This window comes from Zonotrichia albicollis, chromosome 21 (genome assembly GCF_047830755.1).
Source record: "Zonotrichia albicollis isolate bZonAlb1 chromosome 21, bZonAlb1.hap1, whole genome shotgun sequence".
Classification (NCBI taxonomy): Eukaryota; Metazoa; Chordata; class Aves; order Passeriformes; family Passerellidae; genus Zonotrichia; species Zonotrichia albicollis.
In genome coordinates this window covers 6,854,168-6,869,752 of record NC_133839.1, presented here as the reverse complement: position 1 = coordinate 6,869,752, position 15,585 = coordinate 6,854,168, and the positions used below count along the sequence as shown (strand labels likewise).

Sequence of the window (15,585 nt, the reverse complement as noted above, 5' to 3'; positions counted from 1 at the left end):
TGTAGCCCCATGGTTGGTCACTCACCTTTCTGAAGTGCTCCTGAGCCTCCAAGAGTTTCTTTTTCCTGGTAGCAGAATTGGCCAGTAGCTGATTCCAGCGTTTCATCAAGGAAGCGTGCCGGGCCTCGATGGCCTTGGACTGGATGTGCTTGGCTGCGAGCAGCTGATCTTTCAGAGCAGTGATGTTTGCAATTCCCTCCTGCTGGAAAGCCTGAAGTCCAGCATCAAACGTTTCCTGAAGCATTAAAAGAACAAAAGGCATTTGAGATTGTATTTTTCTTTAGCCTTTCCAATACCCTGCATATATTTCAAACATGGATTCTTGTGTGTTCACAAGAGTTCAGCTGGTCCCTCCCTCACGTGGTGGCAGCAGCATCAGCACTGACCTGTTTGGTGAGCAAGGTTTGCACTGAAGAGAGGTCACGTCCATAATCATCTGTCTTCAGACTGTTTTCCTTCTCTCCTGGAAAATAAAACAAATTTTGCAAAAACGTCATTTCTCCATCTCAAACATTCCCTCTGTTCCAGATCAGGTTACTACAAAGCCATAAAGCAGGGACAGCACTGCTGATTACTCTGGGCTTAGGTCTGCCTCACAACAGCACATAAGGAGCTACTGGAAGCCTTTGGAAATGAAGGAGTTTAAGGTTTGTTTGTGACTAAATATTGTACAGAACATACCTATCCATGACTCCACCACATCTGCTTTCCAGTTGAACTGGAGGAAGGCTGAGTTCTCATCCAATTTGGCTTTCCTCTGAGCTGCTGCTTTCTCCAGATCTGACACCTTGCCTCTGAGCCCCTTCATCTTGGCAGTGATGTTTGCCTCGTGGTGATTGTTCTATGTGACAGGGAGGAAAAAATATACAGCCATCCTGTATGATGTGAAAGTCATCTGAGGCATTCAGGACATTGGTGACAGAGCAAGGACTTCAGCTGAAAGATATGGTCTCAGAAACAGCTTTGAAAGCAGAACACCAACAGCTTATTCAAACACAAAAAATGAATAAGAGCTCTTTTCAAAGACATGACAGAGAAGAGAAAGTCTGCTGTAACATGAAGATGTCCTGGGGAGCCTTTGAAGATGAGTTCATGCTCACCTTTTTAATGAGATCCTCTCCATTAGCACAGACATCATTCACTCTGTCCTTGTGGACAGTAAAATCAGTCTCAAATGCCTCATGCTTCTTCAGCAAGCCCTGCAAATACAAGACACAGGCACTTCTAAAAATAATTTCTCACAATTTATTAGAAAGTAATTAATTTTATATATCAGTTAGCATAAACTTCTGTCAAAAATTAATCTTAGCTGATTAGCACAACTTACTGGTTTCCTCTGGACAAAAAGAAACGGAGACTCACTTCCAATCAGAGGTTGAGAGATGCAAAGCTACGTCAAACTAAAAGTAATTTCTTTTAGTTTGGAAAAAACATTATTGGGATGCTTTTATAAAGTGAAATTACATTTTTTACAGTGTAGGACTCCAAAAAGAACAAACAACCTCTAAACTGTAAAGACAGTTAAAGAAAAGGTTTGTTATGCTCTAACCAACAGGAATGCAGCAATAAAGTGCTGACAACTTCCTCCATACCTGGATAGCAGCAAGTGTGTCCCCATAATCCTCACTGGCTACCAGTGTCATTTTCTCATTGATCCAGGCTTCTTCTTCCTCAACATTTGCTACAAACTGCTGATACTCCAGAGACTCCTCCAGACGCTGGCCCCTGCGTGGGGAAGGTAAAACTGATGAGTTTTATGGCACTGAGATTAAGATATAAAATCAGTGTGCAGAGCCTGAACCTTATCATTCTCACTTCACTCCTCCAGCAGCAGCCACGGCTGGAGCTCTAGGAATTCCTTGGACTACAAAGCCTGCTGCTGCCAAAGGACTGGAGCAAACTCTCTCCCAACAGTTTCTAATCAGGAAAAATTTCCTGGTAGTGGATTAAAGCCAGCTGATTGTAAGCCTGTGGTTTACAACTGGTGCAAGAAAAGGCTAAACACAACATACACCTCAAAAAGAGGCTCATGTTTCTACTGAGGAACATTGTCAGTAGTCTTGTAGAGTCTGTGATCAGGGATAAATGCTGTTACATCATATTCCTAATAACCCATACCCTGAAATTCTGTAAATCTGATCATTATGAATCCATGTAACCTTGAATTAATACTGAATTTTATAGAAATTCATACCTAGCAGCTGCCAGCTGTTTTAACTCTTTCCAGTGATCCACAAACTGAGCCAGTCTCTGCTGTATCTCCTCCTTTCCAATTGTGTTGTCATCTGAAAGCTTCTTACCCGTGTCCAGGACACCCTAAAGAGAAACAGTTACTGGAACATCACCTCCCTTCCTCATGTGCATTGTTTGGGGTCCAGCAAAACCACTGCTGGCTTTCATCTCTTCCACAATGAAGAAAGGTGCTGCTTAGAGAGAAATCTGTCATGGGGAGAGGCTTTTACCTGGATGGCAGGTTCGTGGGCAGCTAATTCTGCTTCCAAGCGCTTGTGTTTCTTCCTCAGGTTCTGCACACCAGTCAGGTCTCTGCCATAGTCCTCTGAGCTGACCAACAGTTTCTTCTCTCTAAATTCAACAGAGGAGAGAGAAAGATAAAATATGAAAATTACTTCTAAAGGTCCAACCTCACAAAAAAAACCAAAAAACCCCTCAGACTGCACAAATACCTTGGATGCAAATTCCTGTGTGAGGAAAAGAAGGTGACAGAGGGCCCATAATTTATCTTTGAAGGACAGAATTCCTCTGTACAGTTTTCTTTTTAAAAATATAGATGTCTTTGGTAAAGTTGCCCAAATTTTGTTTGTTTTAAAAGCATGACAAAAGAAGTGCTCTAGTTTGAATGATTTCTATTCAGCCTCATATTTTTCTCTCCTCCTGAGGTACTAACAGCAATGTTAAAAGACCATTTGATTAATGACAACTGGTACAATCAAGAAAGTATTTGAAACTGAAAATGGTTTGAATTTTTGGTAGGGGCATTCCCAAAAAGACTGGAATGAAATGTCTGAGTTTTCTGCTTACTGGGATTTGACCAAAGAAAACAGCAGATAAGAAACCACACCCAAAGCAGTTTTCCTGGACTCCTATAAACACACAGCTGTTGGAAGGCAGCTCTGAAGTCACACTAAAGGATGTGAGTTGTTGTGGTGTGTTTTTAGTTTCCGGGTCCCTTCCTCAGGTGTGCCAATATTCCCTTCTCCCTTCCCCCTCGCCCTTGCTGAGTGTGCCCTGTCAATCAGGCTTAACTCCCAGCAAGGCGTCGTGTGGTTGGTCGATTTCAAAGGATGCTCCTCAGGCCTGGGGGACATTGGCCCGTATAGGTGTCCCTAGTCCCTTGAGACCCTGCCCCTTTCACCTGGTTGGTAGCTCACCTGTCCCCTCCCCTTCCCCTGTCCCCGAGCTTAAAAGGTTAATGAGACCATGCGGCCTCTATTCTGTTGGCAGCAGTTGCCCCGGTTCAGACCTCTGTAACCATGGAATAAAAATCTGGATATAACCCTCCAGCAGAATCCTCTCCTTTCTTCTCTTCACCATCGCCAGAAGCTCTCTCTCCTGAGGTAAATGGACTTCCTGACAAGCCTGGACTTGTTCAGTGTCCTGCTGCAATCTCCAGCAGCCAAGGTATCTCTGGGGTAAAGCACCACAGAAGCCACCTTTGGCTCAGCAGCGAGGGTCACACTGACCCAGGCACAATCTAACTGGTTATATTGGGATTCTTATTCCAATAGTGAGTGCCATTGGCAAGCCCAGAACTTCGCAGACACCCACTTGATCCAGGACTCCTCGTCGTCCATGTCACGGAAGAACTGGTGCAGGCGGTGGCTCTCGTTGAGCTTGGCGCGGCGGGCGCTGGCCATGCCCTTGATGCGCTGGAAGCGCCCGTTGATGGTCTCGCGCTTGTCCTTCACCTGGGACGTGTCAAAGGCGCTGCTGGTCATCAGGCTGTCAGCCTGGCTGTTCAGGTCCTTCAGGCGGTCCTGGACACCACGGGAGAGAGCAGGGATTGCTCAGAGATCGTTTCTGTGCTCATTATGTCAGGATGAAAATCAGAATCCGACTCGCAGTCACAGGTTTTGTTAAAAACCACATTTTGACAAGTCTGTGACTGCAGCAGGTATCAGGAGCTGTACCACAGAATTTGCTCATGACTAGGATTTATCTTCCAAAACTAAAAGGGAAAGCCTTTTAGCTAAAGGGAAATACCTCATGAGCAGATATATCAGCTTCCAGTAACTGGTGTTTTTTCAGAAGGTTGTTAACAGATGCCAAGTCCTTCCCATAGTCTTCAGATGCCAACAAAGCCTCCACCTGGGGATGGAGAAGGAAACATGGAATGAAGAACAAATTGTGTTTCGTGAACTCCTTGAAACTATAATGCTTTAAAACCAAGCAAATTACTTCTCAATTTTCTACTAAACCTTCACCTTGTCACCTGTTTAATACCTAAAAGCTTCCATGCAAATGTGCTTCTTCTTGCCTTATTGTTCATAACTAATAAAACATACAAGAATTTTACTAGTAATAAGTTTTTTTAAAAATAAACCTAGACTTGATCGAAGGTAAACAGTGCTCCACAAAATCTAACCATCAGCAAAGGTAATAAAAACTGAAAAAAAGATGCTTTGCAAGTAATTAACTCCTATCTTATTACCTCTGAAAGCCAAAAGTCAAAGTCCTTGATGCCAGTATTGAAATTCTGTTGCTTATTAGCTTCTTTTAGTTTCTGACTCTTCTCTGCTGATTTCTGTACCAGGAACTGCCACTGATCAGCCAGGGCAGCCAGGCGTGCCTGTCAGAAAGTGAGAAAGATAAGTAAGTGTCACAAATGAAACACGAAAAAAGTTCTGATCCATGCAAAACCAGAACATGGTGGAAGTTTGGCTGTTGATTCCAGGTATGCAAGTTAAAGTCAGTATTTTGAGCTGCCCAGTTATAATTTACACCTCAATCCGAGGATCCTTATCCTCGTGACCGAAGCTGAATGATTCACCTGATCTTAGTTGAAATACCAAAGCTTCTATAAAGCAAGATTGGTTCTAGAGGGACCCTGTCCTGCCTCAGTTCCCAAAGCACTGCTCAGAGCAAGGCCAAGCAGGGCTGGCAGGTGCCCACCTTGACGGCGTCCTCGCTGCCGGCGCACGCGCCCCTCTCGATGAGGGAGTTGCCCATGTCGATGACGCCGCGGATGCGGTCGGCGTTGGCGTGGAGCTCGGCCTCAAAGGCCTGGTGCTTCTGGTGCTTGCTCTGCAAGGACAAACCAGCACCATCAGGCTCTGCACAAAGGGCTCCTCCATTGTTCTCATGGGCTGGGCGCTCAGCTTTGTGCACAGGCTGAGCCAAAGTTCTCTCTGGGGAGGGAATTTACTGCTTGCTCCGGTGGTTACTCTCATTACCTGAGAAACCACCAAGTTTTGACCTGGCAAAACTGTGGCTGAGCTGATACACAGAACTCTGGCAGCATGCTCTGCATTTCACAGGTGCCAAGGCAAAATTCCCTGCACTGAGCTGAGCTGTTACTGCAGTAAAGATTCCTAGCTTTCAATGCAGCCCTTTGAAAAGCAGCAGTTACATATACCCTGAGTAGAGCAGGTCATCTTTTCTACTCCAACAGTAACTGCACAAATTCCTACTTCCCTTCCTAATCTATAGGTAATTCACAGAAATCACTGCTCCAGCTTATCTGCTTTCTGCACAGTTGTGATATTAGACATACACAGCCTCATTGTATGTATACATAAATACTGAATTAACAGTCAAAAATTTCTACAAAAATGTAACTGAATTATTTGGTAAGAATTTTTTACTGCCAAGTTGAGAGCACCATGAGAACAACAGGAGCCTTGGTGTGGGAAGGAGAGTGCAGCTCTCATGAATCCACGATCCATCCACCCACCAGGAATATGACAACAGCACAAAAGTGACAAGACAGAATTTGCAAGTATAAACTGGAAATGCTAGTGACATTGGACATGGGTAGAGAGTGTCCTAGAGAATGGGATGAAAGGAAATGTTAGATCAAAAATAAAAAAGGAAAAATACACTATAGCGCTGGTATGAGAAATTCTGCATGAACTGCTTCATTTTGGGCACTGTAACCCCCAAATCCTGAGATTATGAAAGCATATCCTTCAAAGCTAGCACTAACAACTTGGAAAATTCAATTTAAAAGCTGCCAATTGCATATCTCCATATAATTACCATGACAACAAATTGCAGACAAGCCTTTCTAGTTTAATATACTTTTTTTTCCAGCTAAAAAAATAGTAATTTAATGTACCACACTCTGAAGTGACAAATTATTCCTTCATTTCTTACTCGCTGGCTTCCCCTTTCTTTGTTCTATCTTCTCCCTGCACATATCCTCATTTTACTCCCCTTCTTGGATTCTTACAAGTGCTGTCAGCTTTCCATCTGGTACATCTCTTTTTCTGGAGTGTGCTTTCTGCTTTATTCCCTTCTATGCTATTGCAAGAACTAAGCCAATCAAGATCTAACATTTACTGAATCCTCCATCTTCAGCATTTGGTTCTACAAACACAAACTCATGAATTTGACATTATGCCCTCTGTTAAATCATCACAAGTGATGATCAAACAGCCAAATTTCTGAAAAAGGGGGACAGAACCCCATTCTCCTATGGGCTAACCCCTAAAAAAGCCTAAACTGCATCATTAACGCAGCATAAATTAAACAGATCATGCAGAACACCTGCAAAACAAATACATAAATAAATGATGCTGAATAGGAATGAACAAAAAAGCCACACCCATAGGACGAGGATCAACAGCTGTACCTGGATGGAGGTCAAGAACTAACAGAAAAAACAAGAGATTACATGAACTGATGGATGGAGCAGCAACCAGAGTTTGGGCTTACACAGAAGCTTATACAGAGAAGATAAATTCACATACCAGGCTAGTCCAAACTACTTACCAGCAGTTTGGAAAGCTATAAAACAGATTGAGAGAAGTAGTTCAGTGCATTCATACTACTTCACAAACCAGATTTAAAACATAAGAGATAACTTTATTCCTTAATACTGAAAAATAAATGAGATTTCACATTCTAGTTGAGACCCAAGAATTCCATTTCCTTATTGTCTAGATGCTGGGAGAGACACAGAACAGCCACTTGGGTTTCTTTAGGAAACTTTCTGCTGCAGATACCACATATCTTATTAATTATATGCATGAATAATTAATTATAGGCATGAATAATTACTAACCAAGTCCTATTTTGGGTCTCCTTTCATGCATAATGTAACTTCCATTTTCTCCTTGATGAAAGGAGAACATGTCCAACATGATGCACTATTCTGTCATCTCTGAACAAGAATTCCTGAGCATGGATTTCCAAACCAGAGCAGGCCTTGCAAAGTTAACAATGACATTCTGATTTTTAAGCCAAGAACCACATTCACCTGGATATTTGTGGGATCCTTATAGGACTCATCACTTGCAGTCTGAAGCTTTTCACTGATCCAGGCTTCGATTTCATCCACATCACGACTGAACTGCTGCAGGGTCTGAGACTCTCCCAGCTTCGATCTCTTCTCAATCATTTGGGCTTTCAGACGAAGCCACCTGTGGTAATTTGACACATAAAATGAACAAAACACTAGAGCCACATGAGGCATCACCTTCAGCAGCTTCACAACATTTCTAGAGAGGATTTCCAGGACTGCCTTCTCCTCCCAGGCTGCACTGACCTGTCCAGGACCTCGTTGCGCCTGTTGGCGATGACGCCCTTGGCGTAATGATCTGCAGCAATCAGCTGGTCAGCAAAGGACTGCAGGACAGCAATTTTCTCTTCCTAGAAATCAGAAGCCATGAATTAGAACTGTGGTTCCCTAAAGTCAAATGATGAGCAGTGTCTTGAACAAAACAAGCCTTTTCATCTTCTTTAAATTTACATTACTGGGGCCCTATGAAGGAAGTCTCTCTTCTGCAGGACTGCAGAGTTCAACTCCAAACACTTTTCACCTGTGGCTTTTAGGAAAAAAAGGTCTTTTGGGCAAAAAACTTCAGCAGTATGATCTCTCAATAAATCTAGGCAGCTTTCTGCTATAAGAAATTGGAAATATACCCTTTTCTGCAAAAGGTAAAAAGTAATTTCAAATCAGTAGATTTACACAAATACTTGCCACTATTTCTACACTGTTTGTAGGCAATGGAATACATCCTGATCTGCCAAGCTGCTTTTAAACTTCTGCAGCAAATTCCACATGGCTGAATATTCAGAACTGAACTTCAGAACCCATACATAGCAGAACTCCTTTTGCAAATGATTCACATGAGAAAAAGGAAACTATTTTCCTCTTACTTCAGCTACACTTCTCACCTGGACATTGATTGCTTTATCAAAATCTTCATGTTTCTTGATGAGTGCCTCCACACTGTCCAAGGAGTCTCCTTTGTCCTCTGTGTTTAGGAAAGCCTCGCGGGCAGCCATCCAGTTTTCAGCTTGTTCACAGTCCCGATGAAACAGCTGGGGAGAAAAAATAATCCAAAGCATGAGCAAGACAGCTCAAGAGCACTGTTATCACCATGAAATTGTAAACTTTTTAATGAAAAGAGGAATTATTTTTCTTATCCAAACAGCAGCAGAGTACCTGTAGTTCCAGGCACTGGTCCAGCATCATTCTGCGCTGGACCCAGGCCTTCTCCAGGTCTGTCCGTTCTTGGTCCAGAATATCCAGTTTCTCCTTGATCTCAGGGCTGGCATAGTGTCCATGGGCAAGAAGCTGTTGCCCAAACTGTTCAAATGCCTGGAAAGTGCCAGCTCTTGCATCTATTTCCGTGCGGTGCTCCTGCAAGGGGCAGAGATGTGCTGCTCAATAACCAGAGCTAGAACTGATCTATTTTGGAACTCCAATTGGAAAGTGTCAGAAAAAAGAAACATTTATTGTGGTTTATGATACACTTGTCTTTGACATACCTGGTGCCTTTCCAATAAAGCTTCAGCTCCAGTCACATCCTTTGCGAGTTCATCTGAGGAGACCAGGCCCCGGATGCCATTGATCCAAGACATGAGGTCCCTGTGAACACACAGTAATAGGGAATTGTTCCCTCCCTCCACTGAAATGAGTCACAACAGGGAGAACAGTCCTTTTCTGAACCTTTCACAGAAATATTCCTGATGAACAATAAACCATGTATACTTCACTAATAATGAACAAATTGAGAGGGGGATCACATCACTACCTGAAGTCACTGAGGAAACGCTGCAGGTCATGAGAATCTCCCAGCTTCTCCTTGCGCTGGTCAGCTCGCTTCCCCAGACTATTCCAAGCCTGGTTCAGCTCAGTGCATTTTTCTTGGAGATCTTCAGCAGATTCTGGATGTGACTGGATTAGGCGCTGGGCAGTTTCACCAAGAGAATTCACCTAGGTTTACAGAAAGGGAAATAAACACAGTGAGGACAGAGAGTACTGCTATAGTTCAATCATTTCTGGTAGATAAAAACAAAGCTGTTGGGTTTTCTTCCTCAGCATCTCACCTTGTCTCCCAGAGCTGCCAAGTCTCTCTCAAAGCCTTCATGTTTGCGCTGCAGAGCCTGAACACTGGCCAGGTCATGCCCATAGTTGTCTGTATTTAATGCTTGATTCTTCTCCTCTATCCATTCTTTGGTTTCATCAGCATCTCTGATTTGAAGGAAGGAAAGGCAAAAAGAGAATTAAAAGACCACCCTCCACTGAACAAGCTGGGGTTGAATATGATTTGTTTAGAACAGGTCCTGCTATATTTCAGAATTCTTTTCAGACAAAGCATTTGAGTGAAGACCAAACAAAATCCCTCACCTGTGGAACCTCTGGACCTCGTGGGCACTGCCCAACAACTGGCTCCTCTCCTCTGCCAGCTGCTGCAGGGATCTCCAGCGCTCATTCAGCTCCTGCATGAGACAAGTGAAAAGTCAAGACTGGCCTTTCACCACACATAAAGGTTACTAAATTCTGATTCATTCCAGAAGAATGCACAAATTCAGATAGCTTAGTTAAACAAAATAATTTGAGGGGCTTCTCCTGAGCTGTAAAACCAAATAATTTTATGTATATAAGACAGTAACTTGAGAAGTAAATGCTGTATATAGTAATGCTTCTTTCAATAAATTGATTCAAAAGAGTTTATAAAGCTTAATGCAAGATAAAGACTATGGAAAAGGAGGGTAAAAAATATTCACAAGTTCTAAATTAGGTCAGAGAAAGTTGTGGAATTACCTTGATTGAGTTGAAGGTTGCCACAGTGTGTACCATCAAACGTGCAGACTGTGTGAAAAGGCAGAAATAAAAAATATGACATTGAAGTCAACTCTAGCCAAAAGCACAACCAGACTGAAAAAAAAGTCCTTAAAAAAAACCAAACAGAAACCACTAAGAAAGACAATGGAAGTAAGTTACAGGAGCAATTAAGAATAATTGGTTGTAATTCCTAAAGTCTTATAGAGCAGAGTAGGAACAGTCAGAATTCAGAAGTAAGCACTGCCATGTTAGTGTAAACTGAAGCAAACAAATCTTAATGAGGACAAAGAGAAGGAAATTTAAAGGCAACATTCAATACATTAATTAAAAACCCCCAAATCTCAGTTTGCTAAATTACTATATGACTCTTAGCATTCAATGTACATGTTTGTAATTTGCAAAAAAATACTTTAAAAGTCATCAGTTCCTGGCAACATAGCTGCATTTTCAGTCAAAATATTGCCTTCTAACCTGGTTTCCCCACATTCACACAGCTTAAAAGATGTACAAGCAGCTTCAAGTCTAACAGAGTGGATGCAAGACACAAAACATGGGAATGAAATGTTTGGGATAATTTAAAAATATTTAAGATATTTTTGTGCTTTAGCAGGTGACAGCTCTTCCATTGTAAGCCTCTAATGAATGGAGAAAGGCTTCTTCTAACTATTGTAGTAAATAAGCTGGAGATGACTAATGGGATACAGCATATTCCTTACTAAAGAAGTATTGACATAAATGGTCTTGACTTTCAGGAATAAAAACATTTTTGTTGTAGCAAGCAGAAAGCAAAGAACTCATGCAGAGTGAACAAGGGATTATTCAACATCTACTGCCCAGAAACTGAAACCCTCACACTACAAGCTCAAAACTAAACAGAGTTTTGTAGCAGAGAGGTAAAAACCAGGCTGTTGAGAATTTCTATGGCACAGGAGAAGCAAATGGTCTAAAAAAGATTATATGCTGTAATTTTTGTTTTATTTTCTTTTTGTGTGCTACTAAGCAATGACACCTACCTTCCAAGGAGAGGCTGTCTTAGAATCGGTTTCATCCTGTTTGAAAAAGTGAAGAAACAACTTTAAACGCAAAGCAGAATCTAAAACTATCAGAATACAGTAAAAAAATCTTGAAAATATTTCTGTGTTCAATCCTTAAAGGAGTTAAGTACATTTTTTTCATGCAAGTATTTGTATCAGTTTGGATTATGCTGCTTGCTTAGATCTGTGATGTGGGGCAAGACACTCAGGAAATCAAGGGATCATAGATAAGATAATCTTTGAATGTCCATTCCAAGTCATTAGTGAGTTCCATCATGGAAATGAACTACAATTCTGGCAGAACTTCTCCTTGTACATCCCAAACCTGTTACAATTGCCACTCCATCCACCTCAGAAATCAACACTTACCCTGGGCATCATCCCATAGACTTCCTGCAAAGGAGACAGGACAAACAATTTGTAATTTTCTAACTCAAAGAATGATTTTCCAACATGATTTTCACACTTAGTTGGCACAGGATAAAATTACTTACAGCACAAGTATGTAAAAAGCTGGCAAAAAAACCCCAAACCAAAACAGAAAACCTACAAACTCCCTCCACTCTGAATTTCACTCTACTTTATTTTTCTTTTCCCTTAGCATTCCTCACCTATTTTCCTGCATATAAATAAATGCTAAATTTCAAATTTATATGAAGCAAAGTTAATGCACGGATTCTCTATGACTTTTAATATTATTGTAAAGGCTTTCCATTCCTAAGAAAAGAAAGGAAAAAGCTCTAGATGCTGCTGCAATTTGCTCTAGCATTATTACAGAATATAATTCTAAAGCTCTTGAAAACAGCCTGAATCTTGCAATGCCAGACAAAGACAACAGATAAAAGAAAGAAGGAAAATATTTTGCTTCTTAGATTAGAATAAGGCAGAGAAAAAGAGCACCTGTTGCTGTACTGCCTGTACTTCATCTGCCATCAGCCCTTCTGACTCCAGGTCCTTGGCAACCTTGTTTATGTCCTTCAGGCGTGACTCATTGGCTTTGAGATCCTACAGAGAGCAGGGAATATCCCAGCATGAAAATTCACCCAAGCAGAACACGTGGAACAAGGTGGCTCCCCAGGAGAGCCCAGTGTGGGAACAGCAGGAATTGAGCACAGTGACCCTGAATTCCCATCCTGTGCCAGGGAATCCCAGCTGCTGGATTTGTTTTTTCCCCCCATATCTCAGGGAAACAACTCTACAGATGGAAACCAAATGCATCTTCCCTTTCAATAGGAATAACTTAGCTGAAAGTTATGCTTTACACAAACTGAAATTCCTCCAAAACTTGGCAGAGTCTACTGCAAAGCATTGAAAGAGTTTCAGCTCTCTAGGAAGCATGGAACAACCTGGGGAATGTAATCAAACTGAAGACACTTTAATATGGGATTCTCTATCCTCACAAAACTAAATTTAAAAATTCATATATGCCTTCTATGGACCTTTTATGTCCAATCAAAGCCATATTGCCTTCTCAGCTATAAAGAATTGTCATGGATACACGATGAGAAAGCCTGAAGGGAAAGGCCAAAATTAACATACACATTATGCAGCACCACAACATACCTTCTGAAAATCATCAAATTTCTTCTGCAGAACCTCCACCTGCTCCAGATCAGCACCCACTTCCTCACTGGTGAGTGCTGCTTCCTTCTCATTGATCCACTGCTGCAGCTCGTTGGCTTCACGGAAAAGCATGAACTTCTTGCAGCTTTTTTCCAACATGCCTTTACGTTTTTCTCCCAGTTCCAGGAGAGAGTGATACCTGGGACAAGCAGGAAAGGAAAGCAGGGAACAATTAGATGGAACTGAGTCCAATCACAGGAATTTCCTAAGTATTGGGGTCCCCAAAAATGGGAATCCCTGAACTTATGTCCTGTTCTGCTACAGGATGAGCTACTCATGTGCAGTTGGGAATGAAGATTGTCCATGTCTCTCCTCCACATGGATTGCACACCAAAATGAGAATTCTCACATGCAACACCTCACTGGGCAAATGCAAACCCAAATCACAGCCTAGACTGGGGTAGGCTCTTAAACCACAGGATCACTGCAGGGCAGGAATGACTCCATAGGCTCTTGCTTGCCAAGGGATATTTTCCTAGAGTACATCAAGTTTGCCATCAGGTTATGAAAATCCACCAGCCTCAGGACATAAACACCTTCACAAGCCATTTTCCAGTGCAAAATCTGCTGAATGTTTAAAGCAAGGTCTGAATCTTTGACAACACACCTACATTCAACTGGGAAATCCATTAAACTCATTTAGTGTACGCTTTTTATATCTGTGGAATTCTCAACATCAGTGATTTTAGTCCTGCTTTACTTTTGGAACAGACACAATATGAAACCTCAAGCATGTTTAGATTGATCTGCACAGGCAAATAAACCTATTAAGACCAGCCAGTTATTTAAAATCATCTTGTAATCAACTAGACACAGATGATCCTACAAGAACTTTTCCAAGCTATTGCTGAAAAAAGCCAAGAGCAGTTTTGCAGTCACTTATACTGAATTACAAATCTCTCTAGCAATGCATAATACCTGTTTTTAAAAATCCTGCATTCAGAAAAACCACACTTAATACTCATTCTTACTTTATTTTAACTCTTCCAGAAGATGAGACATTTTAGCTGCATCTGGGAGGGTTTTTTATGTCCTGAATCAGTTTGGACATTGGTCTACCACAGTGATCAACAGCAGCAATAGATTCTCATTATTAAGGACATTCCTTCTGATGTTATTAAATCACATAATACCAGACACTGCTGAGGTACCTGCAGGGCCTCAAATGGGGATGTTTTCATTCCCCACCCCAAAGCACAAGGCCACAGACTGAGCAGTTACAACCCCCCAGCCTGAGGGGTTCAATCCTGCAGAGTTCTCCTAACCAACAGCTCAGAGAAGACAAAGTCCCTTCAAAAAAATCCTCAGTATCCTGGGCTGTAATATCTATATACCAAAGTGATAAATCAGCTCTCCTTCCATGGAAGCAGGGACTTTGTGGCTTCCTGTGTACTGTAGTTTAAGAGTGGGCAGTTTAAGAATCTTTCATATTAGATTTAAATAGAAACTTTCTAGCCTGACTTGAAGCCTGCCCTAACTGCAGCTGTTTGCCTCAGCAAACTACATTAGGTATTAAGTACTTGTAAAGCTTATAGAGGATCTGGGGCAAAACTCTTTCAGAAGCAAACCTAACCTCAGAGCTGCTTTGCAACACTTGAGAGATTTACATAGAAGTGTCACTTTTAATTTTCAAGAAATACATTTAGTATGAAAAGCCAGGCACAGCCAATGAACACTGTGGCTTTGGATTTCCCAGCAACTGCCACCAGTATAATGCAAACTTGATATCTTTTCCAGGAGACATGAACACAGATTTCAAAATTTAGTTAATATTAAAATGAAGGAATAATCACTCTATAAATAATGTTTTTTTGAGCACCCAGCATGAATGTCACTTTATATGATAAACCATGACAGCCCCACCCTTCCTAAACTCTTAGGACATTCAGATGTGATGCAATACTTGGTAGATGTATTTTATATATATTTATATAAACAAGCTAATATTTCCATCTGCACCTCAGAAAATGTAAGCGATGCTTTTTAAGAAAAACAGTCCAGATAGCCCTAAAGCCTCTTTGGTAAGCAAAACCAGAGTGATGGAATAAACATGAACCAATCCAGCAGCACAGAGGTGCCCAGCAAGATAAGCAGCTGCTTGTGAGGAACAGAGGCAACACAGACCACCACATTCATCTAAACTAATCCTCCTTGCAGAAATGGCCTCCTTCACAGCTCTTGGGAGCAGCATTCCCAAAGAAAGAAACAAAGGGAGGATGAGCAGTGACAGTGTGGAGACAGCATGGTTTAGGAAAGGGCTAATCCTACTCACAGTTCTTCGACCTGTTTCATACGCAGAGAGACACTGCCGACCTCCTTAGTAATGAGAGTCCTGCACAGACAGGGAGCACAGCAAATGCATGCCAAAAATTAGTCAGATTAACAAAAATCATGAAAGCAGCAGCTCCATCCATGGCTGGTCTGTGGTAGGAGATGGGTAAGAGTCCACATTTAAATGGAGAAAATTAGGTGTTGTTCAGAAGCAAAGCAAATCAGATCAGGAGTACAATTCATGTAAGGAAACCTCAGCAGTACAGTTGAGCTCTCTCTATAAGGTCTCCTCGTTTCCTCATGATTGTGCCAAGGGATTGGAAACTAAAAGGTGGTCCCCTCTCCTTGGCTCTAAAATAAGCACCCTGTTCTAGTTACTAAAATCCATATGCAAACCCATGG

General features: G+C 41.7%; 1 protein-coding gene across 8 annotated transcripts in view; it reads right to left on the bottom strand.

The window, feature by feature from the left end:
* SPTAN1 (spectrin alpha, non-erythrocytic 1) overlaps nt 1–15,585 on the bottom strand; it is a 43,172-nt gene that overhangs the window by 8,045 nt on the left and 19,542 nt on the right. For 2 of the 8 annotated variants that reach the window (XM_014269561.3, XM_074556331.1), the window contains exons 23-48: nt 15,185–15,244; nt 12,853–13,051; nt 12,190–12,294; nt 11,659–11,682; nt 11,269–11,304; nt 10,235–10,282; nt 9,818–9,909; nt 9,517–9,661; nt 9,222–9,403; nt 8,956–9,055; nt 8,630–8,827; nt 8,359–8,505; nt 7,727–7,830; nt 7,439–7,601; nt 6,952–6,966; nt 5,131–5,262; nt 4,670–4,807; nt 4,222–4,326; nt 3,787–3,995; nt 2,463–2,583; nt 2,195–2,316; nt 1,593–1,725; nt 1,101–1,199; nt 682–841; nt 387–463; nt 26–235 (exon numbers count right to left, since the gene is read on the bottom strand). In XM_014269561.3, coding sequence (XP_014125036.2) covers nt 26–235; nt 387–463; nt 682–841; nt 1,101–1,199; nt 1,593–1,725; nt 2,195–2,316; nt 2,463–2,583; nt 3,787–3,995; nt 4,222–4,326; nt 4,670–4,807; nt 5,131–5,262; nt 6,952–6,966; nt 7,439–7,601; nt 7,727–7,830; nt 8,359–8,505; nt 8,630–8,827; nt 8,956–9,055; nt 9,222–9,403; nt 9,517–9,661; nt 9,818–9,909; nt 10,235–10,282; nt 11,269–11,304; nt 11,659–11,682; nt 12,190–12,294; nt 12,853–13,051; nt 15,185–15,244 — 3,124 coding nt within the window. The remainder of the gene's footprint in view (nt 1–25; nt 236–386; nt 464–681; nt 842–1,100; nt 1,200–1,592; nt 1,726–2,194; nt 2,317–2,462; nt 2,584–3,786; nt 3,996–4,221; nt 4,327–4,669; nt 4,808–5,130; nt 5,263–6,951; nt 6,967–7,438; nt 7,602–7,726; nt 7,831–8,358; nt 8,506–8,629; nt 8,828–8,955; nt 9,056–9,221; nt 9,404–9,516; nt 9,662–9,817; nt 9,910–10,234; nt 10,283–11,268; nt 11,305–11,658; nt 11,683–12,189; nt 12,295–12,852; nt 13,052–15,184; nt 15,245–15,585) is intronic. The other 6 variants (XM_074556329.1, XM_074556333.1, XM_074556330.1 and 3 more) reach the window with 3 other exon arrangements.